Source organism: Podarcis filfolensis (assembly GCF_964270895.1).
Source record: "Podarcis filfolensis genome assembly, chromosome: 10".
Taxonomy (NCBI): domain Eukaryota; kingdom Metazoa; phylum Chordata; class Lepidosauria; order Squamata; family Lacertidae; genus Podarcis; species Podarcis filfolensis.
In genome coordinates this window covers 30557866-30580222 of record NC_139612.1, presented here as the reverse complement: position 1 = coordinate 30580222, position 22357 = coordinate 30557866, and the positions used below count along the sequence as shown (strand labels likewise).

General features: G+C 44.0%; 2 protein-coding genes across 3 annotated transcripts; both read left to right on the top strand.

Moving 5' to 3' along the window:
• The first annotated feature begins 23 nt into the window (after nucleotides 1-23).
• Nucleotides 24-9353, top strand: TMBIM4 (transmembrane BAX inhibitor motif containing 4). Its single transcript, XM_083574718.1, has 7 exons — nucleotides 24-327; nucleotides 2666-2774; nucleotides 3862-3967; nucleotides 4879-4912; nucleotides 5363-5480; nucleotides 5886-5931; nucleotides 8151-9353. Exons 1-7 carry the CDS (start codon nucleotides 219-221, stop codon nucleotides 8355-8357), a joined length of 729 nt encoding a protein of 242 aa, XP_083430844.1. The 5' UTR covers nucleotides 24-218; the 3' UTR covers nucleotides 8358-9353.
• A 2385-nt stretch (nucleotides 9354-11738) lies between these two features.
• LLPH (LLP homolog, long-term synaptic facilitation factor) lies at nucleotides 11739-15441 on the top strand. Of its 2 annotated transcripts, none has more exons than XM_083574768.1 (3): nucleotides 11739-11821; nucleotides 13983-14185; nucleotides 15054-15441. In XM_083574768.1, exons 2-3 carry the CDS (start codon nucleotides 13996-13998, stop codon nucleotides 15215-15217), a joined length of 354 nt encoding a protein of 117 aa, XP_083430894.1. In that variant the 5' UTR covers nucleotides 11739-11821; nucleotides 13983-13995; the 3' UTR covers nucleotides 15218-15441. The 2 variants fall into 2 exon arrangements, with proteins under 2 accessions (XP_083430894.1, XP_083430895.1); XM_083574769.1 differs by having other exon boundaries at nucleotides 11756-11829.
• Nucleotides 15442-22357: the final 6916 nt, after the last annotated feature.

Here is a 22357-nt window from a genome sequence, read left to right as displayed (position 1 = left end):
CGACGCAGCGAGGGGGGAAGGGAGAGAGAGAGAAGCGCCGGCGAGCCTTAAAAAACGGGGGAAGGCCGAGCGAATCGCTCGAAGGCGCGATCGACGCGCTCCGCGAGCGACGAGCTTGCGTCACCCGGACAGGGCCTGAGGAGAGAGCGGGGAGGCGGATCGTTGGGGCTGGTGCGCAGTTGGTGCTTTCCCACTCCTGAGCCGAAACCACCGCCGCGATGATGGCCGCGGAGAGCCCTTCCTCCTCCTCCTACCCGAGGACGTCCATCGAGGACGATTTCAACTACGGCACGAATGTGGCCTCTGCCAGCGTCCACATCCGCATGGGTAAAAAAGGAAAAAAGGGGGGCGGTGTCCGGCTCCTTTGCCTCCTCTAGGTCTCTGCCCCGCTCCCTCTCCAGGCATCGCCCTGTTTCTTCCCCGTCCCCTCTGATTTTGAAGGGTCGGGATTCGACCCTGGAGCCGAGCCTGTCGCAGCTTTTAAGGGCGCAGGACGAAACCAGAGAAAGAAGGCGTCATCGCCGCGGTGCTTTTAATTTCGTTTTCTATCCCACCCCTTTTCTCCCAAGGTGTAAACATGGTTCTTTTCCGCCCCGCCCCCCCCCATGTAATCCCTGCAACAACCCTGCCAGGTAGGGCGAGGCAAGGTTTTAGTCCGACACTAACCTTCATGATACACCTTTAGGTGCCAGGCAAAAAAAACCCTGTTCTTTTCTAACCAGGCCTTTGGTTGACTTGATTGACATCGTATTGCCTTTTAAAAAATTTTTGGGGGGTGTTATTGGGTTGTTGATTTTATTTTGATTATATATCCTGTATTTCGATTTTGTTTTGTGAACCGCCCTGAGGCCTCAGTATAGGGCGGTATATAAATTCAGTAAATAATAATAATAATAACCACTGCACCACACTGGCTTCCAGACAGGGCTTTGGCAGCATCGCCCCGACACACACACTAAGGTAGAAGCAAAGATAAAAAGACACTTTTAAAAAAAAAACAAAGTTAAAAAGGCAGAGAAAAAATATTTGAGTCTGTCTTTTTGTCTCTCACACGCACATCCCGTGTGCTGATAATCCTTGTTAATTAGGTGGCAAAGGATAAACCATCCTACTGTCTCCAAATTGCAGATTATTGGGGTTCACAGGATCAAATTGAAATCACAAAATATATAATGAAAATAAAAACAGAAACAACCCAATAACCACTGTCCCCCACCCACCCATTTTAAAAGGGCATTGAATGGCAGTCAACCAAAGACCTGGTTAAAGAGGAATGTTTTTGCCTGGCGCCTAAAGGTGTGTAATGAAGGCACCAGGCGAACTTCCCTGGGGAGAGCATTCCACAGACAGGGAGCCACTGCAGAGAAGGCCTGTTCTCGTGTTGCCACCTTCCGAACCTCTCGAGGAGGAGGCACACGAAGAAGAGCCTCAGAAGATGATCTCTGGGTCTGGGTAGGTTCATATGGAAGGAGGCAGTCCTGAGTCGTTTAAGGCTTTATAGGTCAAAACCAGCACTTTGAATTGGGCCTGGAAACTAATTGGTAGCCAGTGCAGTCAGACCAGGATCAGTTTAATATGCTCAAACCATCTTGCCCCAGTGAACAACCTGGCCGCTGAATTCTGCACTAACTGAAGTTTCCAAACCATCTTCGGAGGCAGCCCTATGTGTAACGCATTGCAGTAATCTAACCTTGAGGTTACCAGGGTATAGATGACAGTAGTTAGGCTATCCTTATCCAGATAAGGGCATAGCTGGGCCACCAACCGAAGCTGAGGCCACCTGAGCCTTGAGTGACAGCAAAGGATCCAGGAGTACCCCCAAGCTATGAACCTGCTCCTTCAGAGGAAATGTAACCCCATCAAGAGCAGGTAACCTAGCCATCCGGTCTAGGGAACCACCCACTAACAGTGCCTCAACCTTACCTGGATTGAGTCTGTTTGTTGGCTCTCATCCAGTCCATTATCTAGGGAAGACAGCAGTCCAGCACTTCCACTGCCTCGCCTGCAGATGTAAAGGAGAAATAGAGCTGAGTGTTATCAGCATACTGCTGACAACTTATTTTTGTTGTCACTTGGTGAAAAGGGTGGGGAAAGCTGCATCTACTTTAAGAAAATGTGTTTCCAGATGCTGCTAAAATTGCAGGAGTAGGACTAGTAAAAATGATGTTGACTCTGCAAGAAATTGTTACATCTTTGAATGAGCTGCAAATCCAGCAATGGTCTTTGTACAGGTATTATTTGCTCTGTGGCAATGTGAGTGCCCACTGTGAATGTATGGATGGAAGGCGGAAGGAGAGTGCTGTAATATTTCATTGGCCAGCAACAAACATTTCAGGCAAACGTATCCTCTTGATTTGGTTTCATTTACCGTCCATTGTCTTGTTTGCGCAGTTCAGTGCTTACTTGGGCTACTCATGTATTCCCTGATGCATAACTTTGGCAATGCTACGAAACAAACAGGATGTTAACCTATTGCTGCCCTTTGAGGAACCACTTGTTCATTCTAATGAGTACAATTTATTCACTATTACACTATTTTTTGTTTTTTTTCTCTATGCTTCATTAAAAAGATGCACTAGGTTTTTATTAATCCTCTGATTCAAGGTAAAGCAAGAAAGCAAGAATTAAACTATGTTAATATGCTGTCTTATTTCCCATCTCTTAGCATTTCTGCGCAAAGTCTACAGCATTCTTTCAGTTCAAATTTTCTTGACTACGGTGACCTCTGCAGCTTTTCTGTACTCTGAGACAATTCGGACATTTGTGCATGAAAGGTAGACCCTTTTGATGAATACAGTTGCACAGTATTTCCCCCACATTTCAATGTATAATAAATTTTAGACAGGATACTGTTTGATGTAATAATAGGTTTCAGGGAATTTTGCTGGCGTCATTGGTTCTCAAGCATGGTTCTCTTCTGTATGTTGCTTGCTACTATGAGATAACAATGATTTATTTATTATTAAACATCTTAGTCCGAAGGGTCTCCTAGCGACTTGCATTGAATTTTTTTTGAATAAATACATTATACCATAGAAAGGGGGAGAGGTCATATAACTCAATACTATTACATGCAACATATTGGGAAAACAAAACACCAGCTCCTTCCCATAATAGAAATAGAAAAACATTAGCAGTATGTGAAGAATAAGCAAAACAATACTGGTATCCACTAACTAGAAGAGAAAAATTATAACAACACCGATACACCTCTCCCTGACCCAAAAATAATTCCCATCAACCTGCCATTTTTTAAAAAAATGTAACAACTACACCAGTAAGTCTGCTGTAACTCAGGGGTGGGTGGATCTCTGTATTTCGTGTATGTAATGATGCTTGTTTAAAGGCAGCTGAGCAGGGTCAATAAAAGATGACAACAGTACAGCTGGTGGATGTAGCTGTGCTACTGCTAAGCATAATAAGCAGCATTTATATAGGTGTGTTAAATTGTTCAAAGCAGGTTGCATTACCTTGGTCACCCTTAATACAACCCTTTATTGTTACCATGTTGTAGATGGAGGACTAAGGCTGAGAGAGATTATATTTTTCTTCCCCTCAGATGTGTTCCTGAATGAAGCTCATCTACTTTCTGTCACAGAATTTATACAGAAATAAATTGCTACTATGAGCATGGCTATTTATTTGAGGGCTTCATACGCTTGAAATATTGGTAACTTTGTAACTATAGATGTCTTAATTTCATATGACCAGAAGAGAGGTGTTTGACCTTCATTGCAGATTTATTAATTTTTTTTAGACATGTATCCAATAGACACTTACTTTTTTTTTTTTACATTAAAACAAAAGGAGCTAAAAAACCAGCAAATTAATGTTGGCTGTGTTCTCTGTTAAATCTCACAGCCCAGCTGTACTTCTGGTATCCGTGCTTGGTTCCCTGGTTGTGATTGTGGCATTAACTTTGTACAGACATCAGCATCCACTTAATTTATATCTTCTCTTTGGCTTTGTAAGTATTTCCAAAGCTTACTTTCTTCCTTACTGCTTTGTAGAGACTTTTTAAAAAGTTGCAGATAATTTGTTCTCCTAGTAGCCTTTCTGTTAAGATTGCTTTTAAAAGAGAGAAGCAGGTCTGTAAAATATGCACTGTACCTTCTGAAAATTGATGTGCACTCAGTTTCCTCTGTGTGCTCAGAAAAGTGCAATAGTGTGAATTCAGGAAGACAGTGGGTTGCATCTAACAATGGAGCTCTCCTTGTGCAATGGAACTTCTCTGTCCCCTCCTCTGCCTGTGTGACCCCCAAATCTGCCCTAAAGGGCCCCTTCAGAACTTTGTCCAATGAGCATGAAGGCTGGAGGGTTTTTAAGTATGTTCAACTGAATGCACTTAGATATTCTCTCCATAATTTGAAACCCTGATAAAACATGGTTCTTCTTCAAGTTTTCCAAGTCTGTTAGATGGAACATGCTTTAAAATTTTCTTTACGCCTTTGTAGTAATTGCCCCCAAATCCAATAAGCAGCGCCAGTGCCTGGCCCTGTTCCTACTTTAACCTTGTGTGTGCTCACACAAATGCTTTTAACACAGCTAGTGTTCAGTGCCCAATTGCTTATAAAGCACTGTCTGCTTCTGTGGTGGTTGGTGCAATCTCTAGGAAGTGGAAGGTATATAAAGGCATGCCACTTTTCCTTAATCCAAATAGGTTTATCTTGAACTAAACATATTACTCGGCTGACATGCATAGAACCCAGTCTAATGACTCTGTTGCTTGCACATCCTGGCTGCACAAGCTGACCATTCCCATTTCTTCAGTGTCTGATAGAGCGCTGCCATACACGGTGCCCTTTGGCTTGAGATTGCTGAGTGGAGCTGCCTTAATGTTGGCTTTAGATGATAATTCTTTCATTTTATTTTTCGCAGACCCTTCTTGAAGCACTGACTGTTGCTATTACAGGTATTCATTTGCCCTTATCATATGGATAGAAATAGAAAGGAAGAAGCCCTATTTTATGATTCGTTACTGCTTGCTGAAAGGCGATTGACAGTACAGAAGCCAGATTTGATGTCTCTTCTGTTATACCTCTTCCAACCAAAAATGAACAAGAAAAAATAGAGAAATGCAAAGTATAATTAAAAGAACAGAGACTGTACCCTAGAAGTCTGGACGTCTGCCTATTATTCTTTCATTATATTCTATAGAAATGAGCATGGCTATTCTTGGGATTAGCCCTGTAATCGTAGGTGTCTCATTGCCTGGAATTTAGGTATGTTTAGCTGTTGTCAAATGGAGCTGATAATTTTTTTTCTTAATGTGAGCACGATGCCTGCATTGATTTAGTTTGAGGTAACAATGTCAAATGTTCAATAAAGATTTTAATTTACCTTTCCTTGTTTCTCCCCATAGTGACTTTCTATGAAGTATCTGTTGTTCTGCAAGCCTTTATCTTAACGACGGCTGTCTTTTTTGCTCTCACTTTGTACACTTTGCAGTCCAAAAGAGATTTCAGCAAAGTTGGAGCAGGGTAAGTTACTTTCCTATACACGCACACAAACACACACAGTATATATACATCCATGTATAAGAGGATATAGTGGCAAAAATTGGGGGAGTTTCTATAACCACCCTGCAAAAAAACAGCAACATTTGCTTACTCATAGAGGTGAACAAATGACTGTGTCACTTAATATACAGTGGTGGCCATTTCTGTAGAGAGTTGCTGTTGGAAAAACACGGGGCAGCTGAATTGATAAAGTGTGTGCACAAAGTAAAATCTGGGTGGAGGGGGGGTCAGTGTGACTTGTCACGACTGAAACGGTGATAGCGAGTATCACAATGCGAATGTATGTTCTATAATAGGTGTGTATGTAACTAAGATGAAAGCGTAGTTTAAGAAGAAAGTCACTAACCTATTAATGTGTGTTCACAGGCTGTTTGCTTGCTTATGGATTCTTCTTCTATCAAGCTTTCTAAGGGTAAGAGGTCACACCTTGTTGTTGTTATTGAAAACATCACTGGATAATTTAAAAGGGGGGAGGGTAGGTTTATGCTAGGGCTGTGCCCCCCATCTAATTTGAGGTCCTTATGACTCAGGCTCCTTGTAGTAGTAAAGGAGTTCACTGTAACATGTATTGTTATTCCTCAGTTTGAAATGGGTGACGTAGGAAGTTTAATACAGTTTTTAAACTAAAAAATATACTTAGTTCAGTGGTTACAGTTTATATGTTTTAAAACTGGACTTCTGCTGTATTGGGTTTGTCTTAAGCTCAACAATACTTAAACCACGGTTTGCAAGCCCAGTTAAAAATACGATTTCTAAATTTTTGAATGATGACTGAACTGACCGAGTGTAAACTCATTCCACCAAGATCAGGTACAAAACCACAGTTCATTTGTGGTGTGCTTCTAGGCATGTTTTTGTAACATGTAACATAAATCAAGGATGCAGTCCTATACACACTTAACTGGGTATTAAGCCTCCTTGAGTGTAATGGGGCTAAGTTCTGAGTAAACTTGCATGGGGTTGCAGCAGAATTACTTAGCGTTTTACTCCAGTATTTTAATCTGTTTTCTTTTGAAGCCACCATAAGACCTCTGTGGTGCAATGGGTAGGTGCATCAGGTTGTTAATCAGAAGGATCAAGCCCACCAGGGACAGCCGTGGGCCAAATTCCTGCATTGCAGGGGGTTGGAAAAGATGATCCTTGGGGTCTCTTCCAATTCTACAATTCTATGATTTGAATACAAAGTAGGAAAAACCAGTTCACATCACTTGGTCTGTGTGTTGTGCTATGGACATGTTAATACAATTTAAAGAGCTTAGATGTTTTCATCTTGACAAAAGTAAAAACAGCATCAGTATAAATTGCCAAATAAAGCATTTAATGAGAAAATCCCAAGATCTGCAACTATAGTGTGGGAGATCTTTTTTTTAGAGAACTAACGTAAGAGGCACAGATGGTAGAACTCAAATGTTTTGAAGAATGCAGTTCAAAACATCTTTTCAGAATAACGCAGACACAAAATGCCCAGCCCTTGCCAAAACCTTTCAGGATAGCAATGTGTTCAAGAAAATAGATACAATAATAATAATAATAATAGTGGCCAATCAACAATCTTAACAGCTATATAGGGATTGGGACCAGAGATCCCTGTCTGGCTATTCTGAAGCGAATTCAGTTTTGTCATCTCAAAAGAGCAGTTCTACAGCAGCAGGAGGAAGGAATATGTGGTCCCCCACGTGTTGCTGGCCTCCAACTCCCATCCACCCCAACCAGTATGGCCAGTAGTTGGAGATGATGGGAGTTGCTGTACTGCATCTGGAGGCACAGGTTCCTAACTCCTGTCAAATAATGAAAGTCATAGAAGAAGACATGACAAGGTCTGCCAATGTTAGGGTTGCCGTGTGTCCTCTTTTTCCATGACACACCCTCTTTTTTCAGGGGTAAAATTTCTGTCTGGGTGGATTTTTAAAATTTGCCAAATTCTCTGGCTATACCTTCTGGATGAGACATAGACTTCCCTCTTCTCTTCTCCTGCCCTCCTCAGCAATGTATCACAGCTTCTACAGCCTACATATAGTAGGGGTATTTAAAATGAGAGTCGCCATAGCGTACTCTTTGGGGGGGGGCTCTCCAAAAAGGCAACCGTAACAATGATAAGATATGGAAAGCACTAAAGTCTCAGGAACGACTAGAAAATGGTATGTTGCTCATACAGTCATACCTTGGTTCGCAAACAACTTAGTTGTTGAGCAAATTGGCCCTCAAACGCCGGAAATCCAGAAGTGTTCCGGTTTTTGAACATTTTTCAGAAGCCAAACATCTGACATGGATTCTGCTTGAGTGCAAGAAAAATATATGAGTGGCCATATTCAACTAAATCACTGCACGAGCAGAAATCAGGGCAATGGTGCTTGCTAGTACAACATGAATTTCACCCCTCCTTCTGCACCCCGCTCTTCAGATCGGCTCCAGAGGGTCAGAAGAACCTGCAGAACATCATGAGAGGGGAAGGGAGATTGTTCTGTAAGGCAAGCAGAAAAGCTTGTACTGATGGAATAACCTCCTTAGCATTACATTGACTACAACCATTCAGCTTTAATTATAGTTCCATTATGGTCAAATCTAATTTTTTGGTGTGCTTTTATGAAAGACATTTGCACAAAAACCTCTCTCTGTGTTCTTTGGTTACAGCTTTTTTTCTATAGTGAAGTATTAGAGGTAGTACTAGCTGCTGGAGGAGCACTTCTGTTCTGTGGATTTATCATCTACGACACTCATCTGCTAATGCACAAACTCTCCCCTGAAGAATACATATTGGCTTCAATCAACCTCTATTTGGACATCATCAATCTGTTTCTACACCTGCTGCGTTTGCTAGAAGCATTTAATAAAAAGTAATTGGGAGTTGTTAGAATTCCTGAGATAATTTGGATGTAGCATCAAAAAAGTTATTAAGACCTAGGAAATCTGCAGAATGCTCTGAGATTGGAGCTTGTTTTTACATTCCACTGTGGTTTCAGTGTTTCCTGTATAAAGGGTGTTTTAGAGAACTGGTGTTTATGATTCTATTCTGAGATCAGTTAATTACATATTGCAGTCATCTTGGCTCTTCAGTAAAGGCTTAACTCCATCCGTTTGCATATCGTTTTTGATTGAAAGCCTTGCTCATCAACCTCCATTTGTGCTATTAGAATTCTATTTTCTGCAATAATTGCCACAGATGTGTCCTTTGATATTCACAATTGTCACTGGCTGGATAGCATAAAATGGAGTCTCTTAATTTTGCTATTGAGCATCAAAGCTTTAAATAAGCTAACATTCTGTTGCTGGTCATCTGTGGAATGTGAAAGCTTACCCTACTAGCATTTTGATGTGAATGAATTATCCCACAACTTGGCTCCTACACTTTCTAAAATGTTTTAATGTACTTCTAGTTAAATACTGTGTTTTCAAACACTGCAGTATTTTGAGAGATGAAAGGAACTTTATTCCAAAAGTGGATAATTAATACAAGTAAAAGATGTAAATTATTTATCAGTAGTTTCTGCTATTTTGAAGGCTTGTATCCGGTCTATTTTAGATTTGTGAAATTTAAAAAAGTTCTAAAGCGTGTTTATATATATCACACAAAAACACCACAGCCTCATGTTTTCTGTTGATCCTTCTGGAATGCTGGAGAAGTTTGAAGTACATTTTGACCCCTTTTCCAAGGCTTGTCATTGACTGTTAATAAGGGGTAAGACACTTGTGTGCAGTGGAGTGTTTATCAGATGATGTTTTGTATTGGTTGTGTACTGTGAAGTGCAGGCAGATCAGGAGGGGCAATTATACTCCATCTGCTCTTTTTTCGGGATAACATTAAGAATTTATGAAAATAAATTTTATGAAATGTTAGCTGTGCATGTCATTTGCCTCTTTGTTTGCTTTTTGTCTGGTGGTGCAAGATTGCGAACTAATGGTTTCTTGATGATTAAGCAAGCAATTACAGGCAGAAACGCAATGTTGTGCCTGATAATTTAACATAGTCCTAGAAGCTCATACCATTGGAGTGGCAGTGCTGCTCATTCTAAGGGCCTAGAAGACTTGCTCGTGTTTAGCTTCTAAAACTAGTTGTGCAGGAGGAAATGACTGCCTGCCAGCCATGTTCTTTAAGCTATATGCCGACCCTTTCAATCTCGGTTGTGTGGAGCCTGGTAGTGTTGCTCACTGATGTGAAAAAGACATTGAGGATGTAATCCAGATTTGCACTACAGTGGTACCTCGGGTTACAGACGCTCCAGGTTACAGACGCTTCAGGTTACAGACTCCGCTAACCCAGAAATAGTACCTCAGGTTAAGAACTTTGCTTCAGGATGAGAACAGAAATCGTGCACTGGTGGCGCAGAAGCAGCGGGAGGCCCCATTAGCTAAGGTGGTGCTTCAGGTTAAGAACAGTTTCAGGTTAAGAATGGACCTCCAGAACGAATTAAGTTATTAACACGAGGTACCAGTGCATTAAAAGGTAAAGGTACCCCTGCCCGTACGGGCCAGTCCTGACCGACTCTAGGGTTGTGCGCTCATCTCACTCAAGAGGCCGGGAGCCGGCGCCCTCCAAGGACACTTCCGGGTCACGTGGCCAGCGTGACGAAGCTGCACTGGTGAGCCAGCACCCGTGCCGCACACAGAAACGCCATTTACCTTCCCGCTATAAAGCGGTACCTACTTATCTACTTGCACTTAGGGGTGCTTTTGAACTGCTAGGTGGGCAGGAGCTGGGACCGAACGATGGGAGCTCACCCCGCTGCGGGGATTCGAACCGCCGACCTTACGATCATCAAGTCCTAGGCACTGAGGTTTTACCCGCAGCGCCACCCGCGTCCCAAGTACCAGTGCATTACAAGGCTCTTTGTGATGGCAGCTCTTCTGCCCACAGCCTTCACTTTTGGTAGGCAGAACAGAGAGCTCTTCACTGGATGAGTGATGCTGGCTTCATTCCATGGACAGAGGCTGGTGGAGATAGTTTGGGCTGGACAGAGGGAGACCCCTGCCCCATCCAATCTCCACAGTGTGGCACAGCCTATGGGATATTAATATAGTTGTCATAAGGTATAAAAATTAACCAAGAGTGCTCTTAAAAGATGCTTTTGTTTTAAACACAGAAAAGACAACTGATTAGGAAGCTAAAACTATATATATATCCATTCCCTCAAGCAATACCCTCTTGCATGACCAAAATCAACGCAGCATTCTCATTTTGTGAGTTTGAGTGAATGTACTTTTCAGCAAAAATGTCTAAGGATAAGCAAAGAGTCAGGGATTTGGCTGAGCTCATTCTCTTGGGATCTAACATGGTATATTAACCCTAGGAGGCAGACTGACAGTTTAGGAAATCAAAGTGGAAAGGGCAGTTGTGTATAAAAAAAGGTCCCAATATTTTGCCACATGTGAGCAAACAGTGGAACGCAAAGATCGCGCCAACAGTGGGTGGGAGCACATTTCCTTCCTCCCCTCAGTGGTGTCCCATGCGCTCCCTTTTCTGCTTCATGTAAGTTCCCCTTTACCATTCATAATAATATAATAATTTATTATTTATACTCCGCCCATCTGGCTCAGTTTCCCCAGCCACTCTGGGCGGCTCCCAATCAAGTGTTAAAAACAGTACAGCACTGGGTGGCTTGCCCTCCTCACCTGCCCTTTTCGATTCAAAGGACAATTAAGGGTGATCAAATAACCTGGCGGAGAGGAGGGCGAATAACTCTGCTCCCTGGTTCTCTGTCCTGACACCTGTCCTTCAAAATCTGTGCCTGCATGGCCATAGGAAGCTGCCTTGCAGCGAGCCAGGCCACTAATCCGCCTCATCTAGCTTGTCAAGACTCTGACTGGCAGCAGCGAGCCAGGACTCCAGAAAGCGGTCGCTCCCTCTCTCTTCCCCGCGCCCCCAAAGCTGCACCTGAAGATGCCGGGCCTTAAACGTGGGAAGCTTCTTGCATGCAATACAGGATCGCTATGCAGTGCTGCCCTTGCGCTGCGCGGGGACCTCTGCCCCCAGACCCCTCGCAGGGAGCCGTGAGTGACCAACCTCTCCCCACGTGTCCAGCCTGCGAGTATTCAGGGCAATTTCGTTTATAAAGCCTATAAACAGCAACGGGCAGGTCAGCCCACCTCCCACCCTCCACGGAACAGCGCCGCCAGCCTGGCTAGAGTCATTTACAGCACCGCGCAGCGCCGGAGGAACTCGCCAGGGAGCGCTGTTGGGCACTGCGGCGGGTGGGGCGTGGCTTGCTAATCCCGGAAGCGGCGCGTTTCCCCCCGCTGCGCGCGCAGCTCCGGAAGAAGCGCTGCGGCCGGCGTGGCTTTCTTCGCAGAGGACAGGAGAGCTCCGAGTGATCAGGTGAAAAGATCGGGGGGAGGCGGGGTGGGGAGCTGCCTTTGGTTTCTCGCTATGCGCGCGCCGTCTCCCCCCCCTTATTTTTTTGGCGGAGGGATCCGCAGGCTGTTTCCCAGCGGGGGCCACAGGTAAGCCCCCAGGGAGGGCCCCGCCTGCTGGATCGGACCCTAGTAGGGTTGACACCTGGCCTGTATTTCAGTGTAAAAAATGCTACGTCCTGTAGCATTGATTTAGTTTGTCCTGTATTTCAGGTCTCTTCCCGCCCCCTACCCATTTGCCAAGTGAGGGACCCTTTCCAAATGCACCTGTTTGGAAGGGTGTGTGAAAGGTCATGTATTTAAGCCGTCCCGGGTATCAAAACACAGGCAAGATTTACAGATTCATGTGCCTGCATGTGTTGTTGTTGTTTAGTCGTTTAGTCGTGTCCGACTCTTCGTGACCCCATGGACCAGAGGACGCCAGGCACTCCTGTCTTCCACTGCCTCCCGCAGTTTGGTCAAACTCATGCTGGTAGCTTTGAGAACACTCTCCAACCACCTCATCCTCTGTCGTCCTCTTCTCCTTATGTCCTCCATCTTTCCCAACATCAGGGTCTTTTCCAGGGAGTCTTCTCTTCTCATGAGGCGGCCAAAGTATTGGAGCCTCAGCTTCAGGATCTGTCCTTCCAGTGAGCACTCAGGGCTGATTTCCTTAAGAATGGACAGGTTTGATCTCCTTGCAGTCCATGGGACTCTCAAGAGTCTCCTCCAGCACCATAATTCAAAAGCATCAATTATTCGGTGATCAGCCTTCTTTATGGTCCAGCTCTCACTTCCATACATCACTACTGGGAAAACTATCAAAACACAGGCAGATTTACAGATTCAAGTGCCTGTGTGTGAGAGAGACAAGTTCCAAGAGGGGCCATCTTGTCAGGCTGCCATAGATTGCAATGCATTGCTTTGAAGTCACTTCAGCACAAGGTGGGGAAAACAACAACAATTTGGCCCCCAGCTGCCCCACTTCACCCTGTCCTGTATTTTGCCTGAACGAAGGTAGCAACCCTAGACCAAATATCTATCTGGTCCAGCACCCTGTTTCCTGCAGTGGCCAACCATGTGTCCCCAAGCAAGGAGTGAGCACCATATCACTCCCTTTCTGTGTGTCCCAGCAGCTGGCACTCAGAGGTGTTGCACTTCTAATATTGAAGTGATTGGGTTGGGTTTTTGTTGTTGTTTTAAGTTATTGGACCTTAGATTGTGATCTTCGGATGAAGGACGGTATACAAATGGAATTAGACTTCAAAGTGCCTGGCCAGACCCCCTCCACCCCCAAAAAACCATCAGGGGAACTGTAGTGATTAGAGGGCCTGACTAGGACTTGGGAGACCCCAAGATTCAGTCACGGTCTCTCAGCCTAAGTTACCTCACAGGGTTGTATTGTAAATCAGGGAGAGAGAGAAGCACACACACCACCTTGAATGCCTTTAACCTGTATTTTAAATTGGTTCTCCCCCCCGCCCCATTATGTTTTTACTGTGATTTTATTGGTGTTAGCTGCCCTGAGCCTGGCTCGGCCAGGGAGGGCGGGGTATAAATAAAATTTACTATTTTTATTATTATTATTATTATTAGAGCAGGCATAGGCAACCTTTGGCCCTCCAGATGTTTTGGCCTACAACTCCCATGATCCCTAGCTGACCTAGTGCTCAGGGATAACAGGAATTGTAGTCCAAAACATCTGGAGAGCCAAAGGTTGCCTATCCCTGCCTTAGAGGATATAAATAAATATAATACATAAATAGTGCCCTGCATTGCTGTCAGAAGCATGAAAGAAAAAGCAGAAAGGCATCAAACTGAAAAGGAAGGAGACCTTCAGCTACACAAGTTTGTTTGTACAGTAGTTGGTGTTCTAAACATGGTTTGAAATTAACTCTGGACTGAACCTAGTTGTTCAAGAAATCAGTTGAACAGAACTTGGTCTGAAATGTTTTGGGCTGTGTAAGAAAGATTTACTTTGTGTACCTGGAGGTATCCTCCCTCCCTTTCTCCTTTCCTTTCTTCCTCTCCTTTCTCCTGCATTGGCCTGCCTTAATGTGGGTACCTGTGCAGTTGTATCTGGGGTGCTGCACTGACAAACAATGGGTTACATCTTGCCCTGTGTTTTCCTCTTCATAGAAGTAAAAAAAAAATGGCAAAAAGCTTGAGGAGTAAATGGAAGCGAAAGATGCGAGCAGAGAAGAGAAAGAAAAATGCCCCCAAGGAGCTTGCCAGATTGCAGAACATCCTCAAAACAAACACTGATGTTCTAATGGATGAGGTGAAAGAGATAGCAACTGTCGTTCCTGCTGAGAAAGTCATAAAGAAGGAGGATCAGGAGGGTGAGTTGACCTATTTTTTGCTTTTGCTCTAAGGAATGCCACAAATCAGCTCTGAAAAATGGGAAGCAAATATTACATACATCCTTTGCCAGAAACGCTTTTCCTCTAATTCATTTGATGTGCGCTTTTCTTATTTCCAACCCCTCTTTTTGTTTGCCAAGTCTCTCAGCGTCTCTATTAATGAAGTTCAGCCATTGCTACTGTAGGAATGCAACTGCTTCCTTGGCAAGTTTAGCCAATACAGTGGTACCTCGGGTTCCATATGCTTCAGGTTACAGACTCCGCTAACCCAGAAATAGTGCTTCAGGTTAAGAACTTTGCTTCAAGATGAGAACAGAAATCGTGCTCCGGCGGCGCGGCGGCAGCAGGAGGCCCCATTAGCTAAAGTGGTCCTCAGGTTAAGAACAGTTTCGGGTTAAGAACGGACCTCCGGAACGAATTAAGTACTTAACCTGAGGTACCACTGTATATGTTGTGTGGCCAAAGGAATCTCTGTAGAAGAAATTTGCTGTGCTCTCCCAAGTGTATTTTGATCCATAGCTTTCTTTATTCAAATGCTGAGCACTTTCTATGGGACTGTTGCCTATGTGCCCAAAGGGTTCAGCATCTGAAGTTAAATATAGGAAGAACAAAGCAGAGGGGAATATTTATAAAATATATATAATATCCCCATACTTTCTCACACCATCCTCTTTCCAGTTCTTCTCTCCTCCCACAACCAGTCAGTATTAGAAGTAGCCTGAATCATTTATCTTATTTCTTCCAACATCTTTTGATTTGCTTTCAGCGCTAGTGTTTTTAACTAGCTGCTGTAACAGTTCACACTGCTCATACTTCCTTAAGTGTTTTCCCTCCTTTTCTTTTCCAGAAGGGAGTAAGATGGACATGGATTCAAAAAGAAACCAAAAAACCCTTCTGGATGAACATGGACAGTATCCAGTATGGATGAATCCCAGGCAGAGGAAGAAGCTGAAGTCAAAGCGGACCAAAGGGAAGAATAAGCACAAACCACCTAAGGGATTAGCATGGTAGAGTCTGGGTGATTTTTTTTTAAAGAGTCATGTGTGTTTGTGGAAGACTTTTATGTCAAAAAAGGCAGCCACAAAAACCCCTGTGACTTAAACCATTACTGCTCTTTTCACTGTTTGCTTCAAATGACTAATTTCCTGCTTCAGACTCTTGGACTGTCACCTTGTGGATGTCAGTTTGGAGGCACCTTGGAATACTTTTGATTTAATAAAACTTCCACGTGTTTAGTATGCATTTTACATGCTGCACAAACTAGAATACAGTCAACCTGAACAGAGTGAGCACATTCTAAGTTAGTTAGGTCTGTGCTTTCCAAAACAATGGGACTGGTCAAATGCTTTTAAGACCCGGTGATTTCAATGGAATTCAGTCCCAACTAATTCTCTGTGGATTGTGCTCATCATAAGCAATGTATGCTTTCATCTGCGTGCTGGTACCACATCCCGGCAGAAATGTTTATTTTATGTGGTGCGGGATAGGGATCCACAGTTGGAATCCACTAGACAGGAGTATGCGAATTAGGAGACTTGCCTTCTGAATGGCTGGGCACCCCTCCTCATTTCCTTCCTGCCTACCTCCACAGAAGGTCATCATCAGCATGCTCACCACTTCAAAGGTTTTATGCCTCCTTAATTTCAGTGGTTCAGAGCTAAGTATATGCTGTGCAGCCCAGTCCAGTTTTGTTCTGTTGAGATCCTAGCTGAGAGTACACAGAAGTGTAGCCCCATTATTCCCTGGAAAGCAGTAGCTCTGAGTCTGCAGCCCAGTACACAGTTGTTTTGGAATAAGCACTATTGAATCCCGGGGGCTTACTTCTGAGTAGACATGCCTAGGATTACACTGTTAGTCTGTAGTCCTGTGCACACATACTTGGGAGTAAACTCCATTGAATTGACTTGGAATTACTCATGAATAACATGTAGCTGATCAGATTCACTTACATCCTACTCTAAATAGGTATTTTTAGCCAATAACACATGGATTGAATTTAGCATTGCAAATGTCCTTGTATGTTAATGGCAAGTTGTACACTGTACAGTCATACCTCAGGTTGAAGTTGCTTCGGGTTGAGCATTTTCGGGTTGTGCTCCGCGGTGACCCGGGAGTAACGGAACGCGTTACTTCCGGGTTTCACCGCTCACGCATGCGCAGGCGGTCAAATGACGTCATGCGCAGAAGCGGCGACCCGCGCACACGCAGACACGGGTTGCGTTCGCTTCAGGATGCAAACGGAGCTCCAGAACGGATCCCGTTCGTATCCAGAGGTACCATTGCAGTTTTAAAAAGCTGAATGTGGAACGGATCCGGGTTTCTGTGCTTGTGAGAATGCATGGGTTGTAAAGGAGGACTGTGTAGTGCAAGGAGCAGGACAGCACTGCTGGTGTTTATGCCTGATGCTGCCTGGCTTGGCTAACCTCCATCCCTCTCCCAAACCTAAAAAGAACTCTGCTGGGTCAGACCAAGGGCCTACCTAGTCCAGCATCCTGTTCCCTACAGTGGCCAGCCAGATGCCTGTGGGAATCCCACAAGATAGACATGAGCGCAACTGCAACTTCTCCTTCTTGCTCTCCCTAGCAAATGGTATTCAGAAACATAGCGCCTCCAATACCGGAGGTTATACACAGCCACCATGGCTAGCAGACATGTTGAACGTGAGCCATCAAGCTGCTGCATTTTGTACTAGGCTGCAGCTCACTGGTCAGCCTCAGAGGCTGTCCCACAGAACACCATGCAGTAATCCAACATGGAGGTTACCAGTACATGGATGGCAGTCCAGAAATAGCCATACCAGGTGAAGCTGGTTAAAGGCATTCCTAACTGCTGAGGTCACCTGTACTTTTGATGCCAAAGATGGATCCAGGAGTACCCACAGACTAGAACCTGAGTACAGCTCCATCCAAAGCAAGCAGTTGACCAATTATTTAGACTCAGTTCACAGTCCCCCTGTCTTGCCAGAATTCATGCTTTGTTTGTTGGCCCTTATCTAGTCCATCATTGAGTTCAGGTACTGGTTGAGGCTTCCATGGCCTCTCCTGCTTCAGATGCTAGGCTAGAGAAATAGACCCCAAATCTAATAATCACTGCCAACAGCTTCATATATATACTAAAGAGTACCAAGGTATCTTGCAGCACATGTGCCAGGGAACCAAAAATTAATCACTGATCCTGAAGATAGAATTGGAACCAATGAGTCAGCACATTCCCCTGTCCTCTTGAAGGCGGCCATTTATCAGAGCAACAGGGCTGATTCAGTACCGTAATACGGCCTGAGCCTTGACGGAAACGGATGAAGATACTCTTTCATACAAGAGTGCTTGCAACAGTCTCACCATGACCCCCTCAATCACCTTCCCTCACACCCAAGGGAGAATTAATGGGTCACTGAGCTTTTTCAGGTCAAATCGTAGCCTTTTTCAAGAAGGCTGGGACCACATGCTCCTGCAAGGACGTGTTGTCCTCCTAGCCATACCCCTTTAATAAGTCAAAAGGAGCAAGACAAAAAATGGGCACACAGTGGCAAGCATCTTAGCAAGCATGACATCAGGCTGCATCAAGAGAACCTGATGCCATGGTGTCACAGTAGATATTGCGCCGAATACTTTCCTGGAGACTGCAATAAATTTCAAAATCGCTCTTGAGGGGAGTGATTCTATCCTCAAAGTGCATTGGAATCAAATTAAAGTGCACTCCTGAAGCTCCATTTCCTGGAGGAGATGTGAGCAGGACCTCAACAATATTAAAAAAGTTCCACTCCCCTCACCGCTGCACAGCAGGCAGAACCGTGCTCTCGTGTTCATTTGGCTTCACAGCATGCTTTTTGCCACCTATGCTCCAGCTTGTTTTATTAGCCTTTGTTCCCTGGTATACCAAGGAGCAGAACAGGCTTTCTAGTGCTGGAGAGGGTGCTTGGGGGGTGGTGATGCCAAGAGTTCAGTGCATCTCAGTGTTCAACAGTGAGAAAGAGCTTCAACCAGGTCACCTGCTCTATCCACTGAAAAAACACCAGGAGCATTAAGGAATTCATTGTATTAGTCATCAGCTGCAGACCTTCCAAATCTGTCCACCCTCCATACCCCAGTGGTGGTGAGGGAGGGTCAAAGCGCTGCAAGTCCAAATTTCACCAAGAGGTGATCTAAGCATGATCACTTATACCCCTGTTTCCAAATAATGCCTTCATCTGAAGTGAAGAACAAACTGAAGGTATAACGTACCCTCTTTGTCCAACGGACAACACCTTGAGACAGGCCTGTGGACATCCTGGAGGCCTGGAAGTCATGAGCCAGAACACTAAAAGGTAAAAAAAGGCAAAGGACCTCTGGATGGTTAAGTCCAGTCAAAGGCGACTATGGGGTTGTGGCGCTCATCTCGCTTTCAGGGTGAGGGAGCCGGTGTTTGTCCACAGATAGCTTTCCGTGTCATGTGGCCAGCATGACTAAACTGCTTCTGGTGCAATGGAACACTGTGACGGAAACCAGAGTGCACGGAAACACCATTTGCCTTCCTCCCACAGGTGGTACCTATTTATCTACTTGCACTGGCGTGCTTTCCAACTGATAGGTTGGCAGGAGCTGGGACAGAGCAATGGTAACACCCCGTTGTGCGGATTCAAACCGCCGACCTGATTGGCAAACCCAAGAGGCTCAGTGGTTTAGACCATAACGCCATCCGCACCCTAACACTAAGGCAGCAGCAGCAGCATGGACATTACAACTACCCAGAATTCTGGGTTCCTCCAAAACCACACCTGCACTGCTTCCTAGAACCCGCAAGGCAGCAGGATGCATGGCACACCACCCAACCTTAGTTTTACTGTCACCTTGGCTTGCCACCAGATGCAGGCTCTCACATCCAGCTCCAAGATGGAGGAGTGTCCTGATGTAAGTTTTTTGGACCACAGCAACCCCCCCCCCTTTGTCCTTGCATTCTGTCTTGAGGCTGCACCAAATATCTGGACAGGCCACAAGTGGGTCAAGCTGAGCTCCTCCCAGCTTGCTCACTCAGCTCTCAATAATACCTGTCAGGTCGGAACCCCAGTCCACAATGGCACCCTGAATTAGCAAGGTTTCATTATACGCCGATCGTGATTGTGTTTTATTGTGCTGTAACACTGCAACCATAGTGAAGGGCAGCACGTGGTCCCTACATATATTATGGTTGCTCCCAAGAAACTGCCAATCGCGTTGCATCACATTTTCAACATTTGAAAGTGGATTTTTTCGTGGCATTGATTAGTGGAGAGGGAGTATAATTTAAAGCAACAACAACATTTGTTCCTGTTTTCTCAAACTTCCCGTCCGTTGCGTCCTGAAGCTCCCACGAAATATGCAAAATTTCCCTGGATTAACAGAGCAGTCAGTAATCCGAGAGGACATTTTTTCCACCTCTAGGTCACTGGTTCAAATGCAGCCCAGTGATGAAAAGTGATTACCATCTGATGGCTATTCAGAAGGCAATTTAGCATGAGCTGGTGGTCTCCCTCCAGTTACCCACCAACTGTTGTCCAGATCTCAACTGACACTAATTGGAACTTTTATTGACATCCAAAGCAATAAGAGCAAAGTGATGGAATTCATTCTCTCTTTAAGAAATGATGCCCAAAGACTTGAGCATGTGGAAGTTTGCCTGGTTTCTTCATGTTTGATAAATACATCAAATCTTGGGTTTCCATGAAGCCCAGTAGATGGCACTGTGAGTTAAGTACAAGGAAAAATGTGATTTCGAATGTTGTTGCCCCAGACATTGCAACAACTGGAACAATGATAACCATAACATTAATAAATAACCATTTTCAGCTTGTTTGGTACGAATTAGCTGTGTGTTTGTTTTTTTAAAATATTATTTTCATGGCTGCGCAAGCTAGAATTCTCCTTCCAAATGTTTTGCTCTTTGAGAAAGCTTTGGGGAAAAGAATCTATTACCCATCATTACAGATAAGTTTCATGATTGTTTGTTTTATTTCTAAATTGGCATAAACAAGGATGTTTGGTTTGGATTTTACAAATTTCCTTGTGTTTATGGCTCGAGCGATAGTGCAAAAAAACTGGGGAACGTAACTGAAGCTGACTGCTATTCTAAATATTCTAATCTATAGTGAAGGGCAAAACATGAAATCAGCAGAATGCATGGTTACATATCACTTAAAACAATTTGAGCTTTGCTAATGCAAAAATAACATTTGTTTCCTACAAAAACGTAGTCTGACAGCCTCCCCTTAAAAGTAATCTCAGGGCCATGGGTTTGAGCAGAAGATTCTTGCATTGCGGGGGGTTGGACTAGATGTCCCTTGTGGTCCCTTCCAACACTATAATTCTATGATTTGTGGTCTGTGCCCTGACATAGACAATTATCTGACAGATTATGTTATTTCCAGCCAAGAAAATTAAGGTGTATTTCAAGAGTGTCAAATGGTACGATGCTGCTGAAAATAGCAGTGTTTTAGTAAAGTTTAATTCATTTTTTAATTTTAAAAATATTTTGTCAAACTTTTTCAAACTCTTGCATTTTTTAAAAAAAACAAAACTGGAGAGTTGGAAAATTTGAGAATAGGTTATACAGAGTTACAGGTGACAACATTAGAAGCAGGTAATATACAGTATAAGAGAACGTTTTTTGAAAAATTAATTGCCAAACATCAACAGGATGGAAAATTCAAGAGAGTATTGACAGGAACATAGCATGCCCTCCAACATTTCTTTGATGAAAATAGGGACATCCTATTCAATGATGATGATGATTAATTTCTACCCCTTCCATCTGACTGGGTTGCCCCAGCCACTCAAGGCAGCTTCCAACATATATTAAAACATAATAAAACATAAAACATTTAAAAAACTTTCCTATATCGGGCTGCCTTCAGATGTCTTCTAAAGGTTATATAGTTACTTATCTCCTCATGGCTCAGGGGTTGCATAACTCCATACCCTCCAATGAAAATAGGGATGTCCTAAGGAAAAGCAGGACATTCTGGGATTAAATCAGAAGCCTGGACAGCTTCTGTAAATCCAGGATTGTTCCTGGAAAATAGGGACACTTGGAAGGTTTGACATAGGAAGCTGCATAATACCAGTTCAGGCTATTTTGTCCATCTACCCTAAGTGTTGTGTACTTTGACTGGAAGTTGCTGTCCAGGATTTGGGGCAAAGAGAGTTGTTTGCCAGCCATGCTATCTGATTCCTCCCCCCCCCCCATATGCCCCGCTGGGCATGTTTGGAATTTAATCTGGGGCCATGTGCCCTACCGGTGAGCTCTGGTCCTTCCCTTGGTTTGGAGGAGAAAGGATTTTAGGCTTTTCTTTATTTGTAGTAATCCATATAATCCGAACAGATATTCTGAGAATACAAAAGCCTGCACAGCAGTACCAGATTCATAGCAGAATCCGTCATGTCTGTCAGAAACTAAAATAGTTATCTGCATCTTCTGCACATGCGTTAGAGCTAGTTTCATCCTCACCAGGTGTTACTCAATAGCTACCTAATCATTAGAAAGTTCCTAATGATTAGGCCACACAAAAATCTTAGGAGCTCCACCTTCAACAGTGGAGTTTAAAGCACAACATTGTTTTATCTGCTGGTCTTCCAGAGGAAGTCTTCCTCTCTTTACTGGATTTATTAACTTTTTGTTTGTTTGTTCCTCTGATGGTCTTCAAGACGCGCTGCGTCTTGTTTCAAGTTTGCTGGTTTTGGTTCTGCCTGAAGCAATATGGTTTAGAAAACAAAACCACAGCTTCCTTTTGGAAGGATAATTCCTCTCACAAAAGGGAGTCCCTCTGAGTGGAAGGTTGTGTACATTTAAAGCACATCTCATCCCCGCAAGAATATCGGGAACAGTAGTAGCTTTGTAATAAGTGAGCTACCATTCCCAGAATTCTTTGGGGGAAGTTGTGTGCTTTAAATATATGGTTATATGCCACCGAAGACTTCTGTGAGACTCCTTAAGTGAAAAGGAACCTTTGGGAACTTTATGCTTTTGCTGCAAGGTGGCAATGACTGGATTTTCCACCACCTGTTGGTATTTGATATGTGTTTGTATCATGTAAAGGGATCAGAGTCATGATTTGGAGATGGATGGATTATGGGTGGAGGGGGACAGGCAGAAAAGGAGAGAGAAGAGACAAAGGGAGATCCTAGGCTTCATAACTGATGA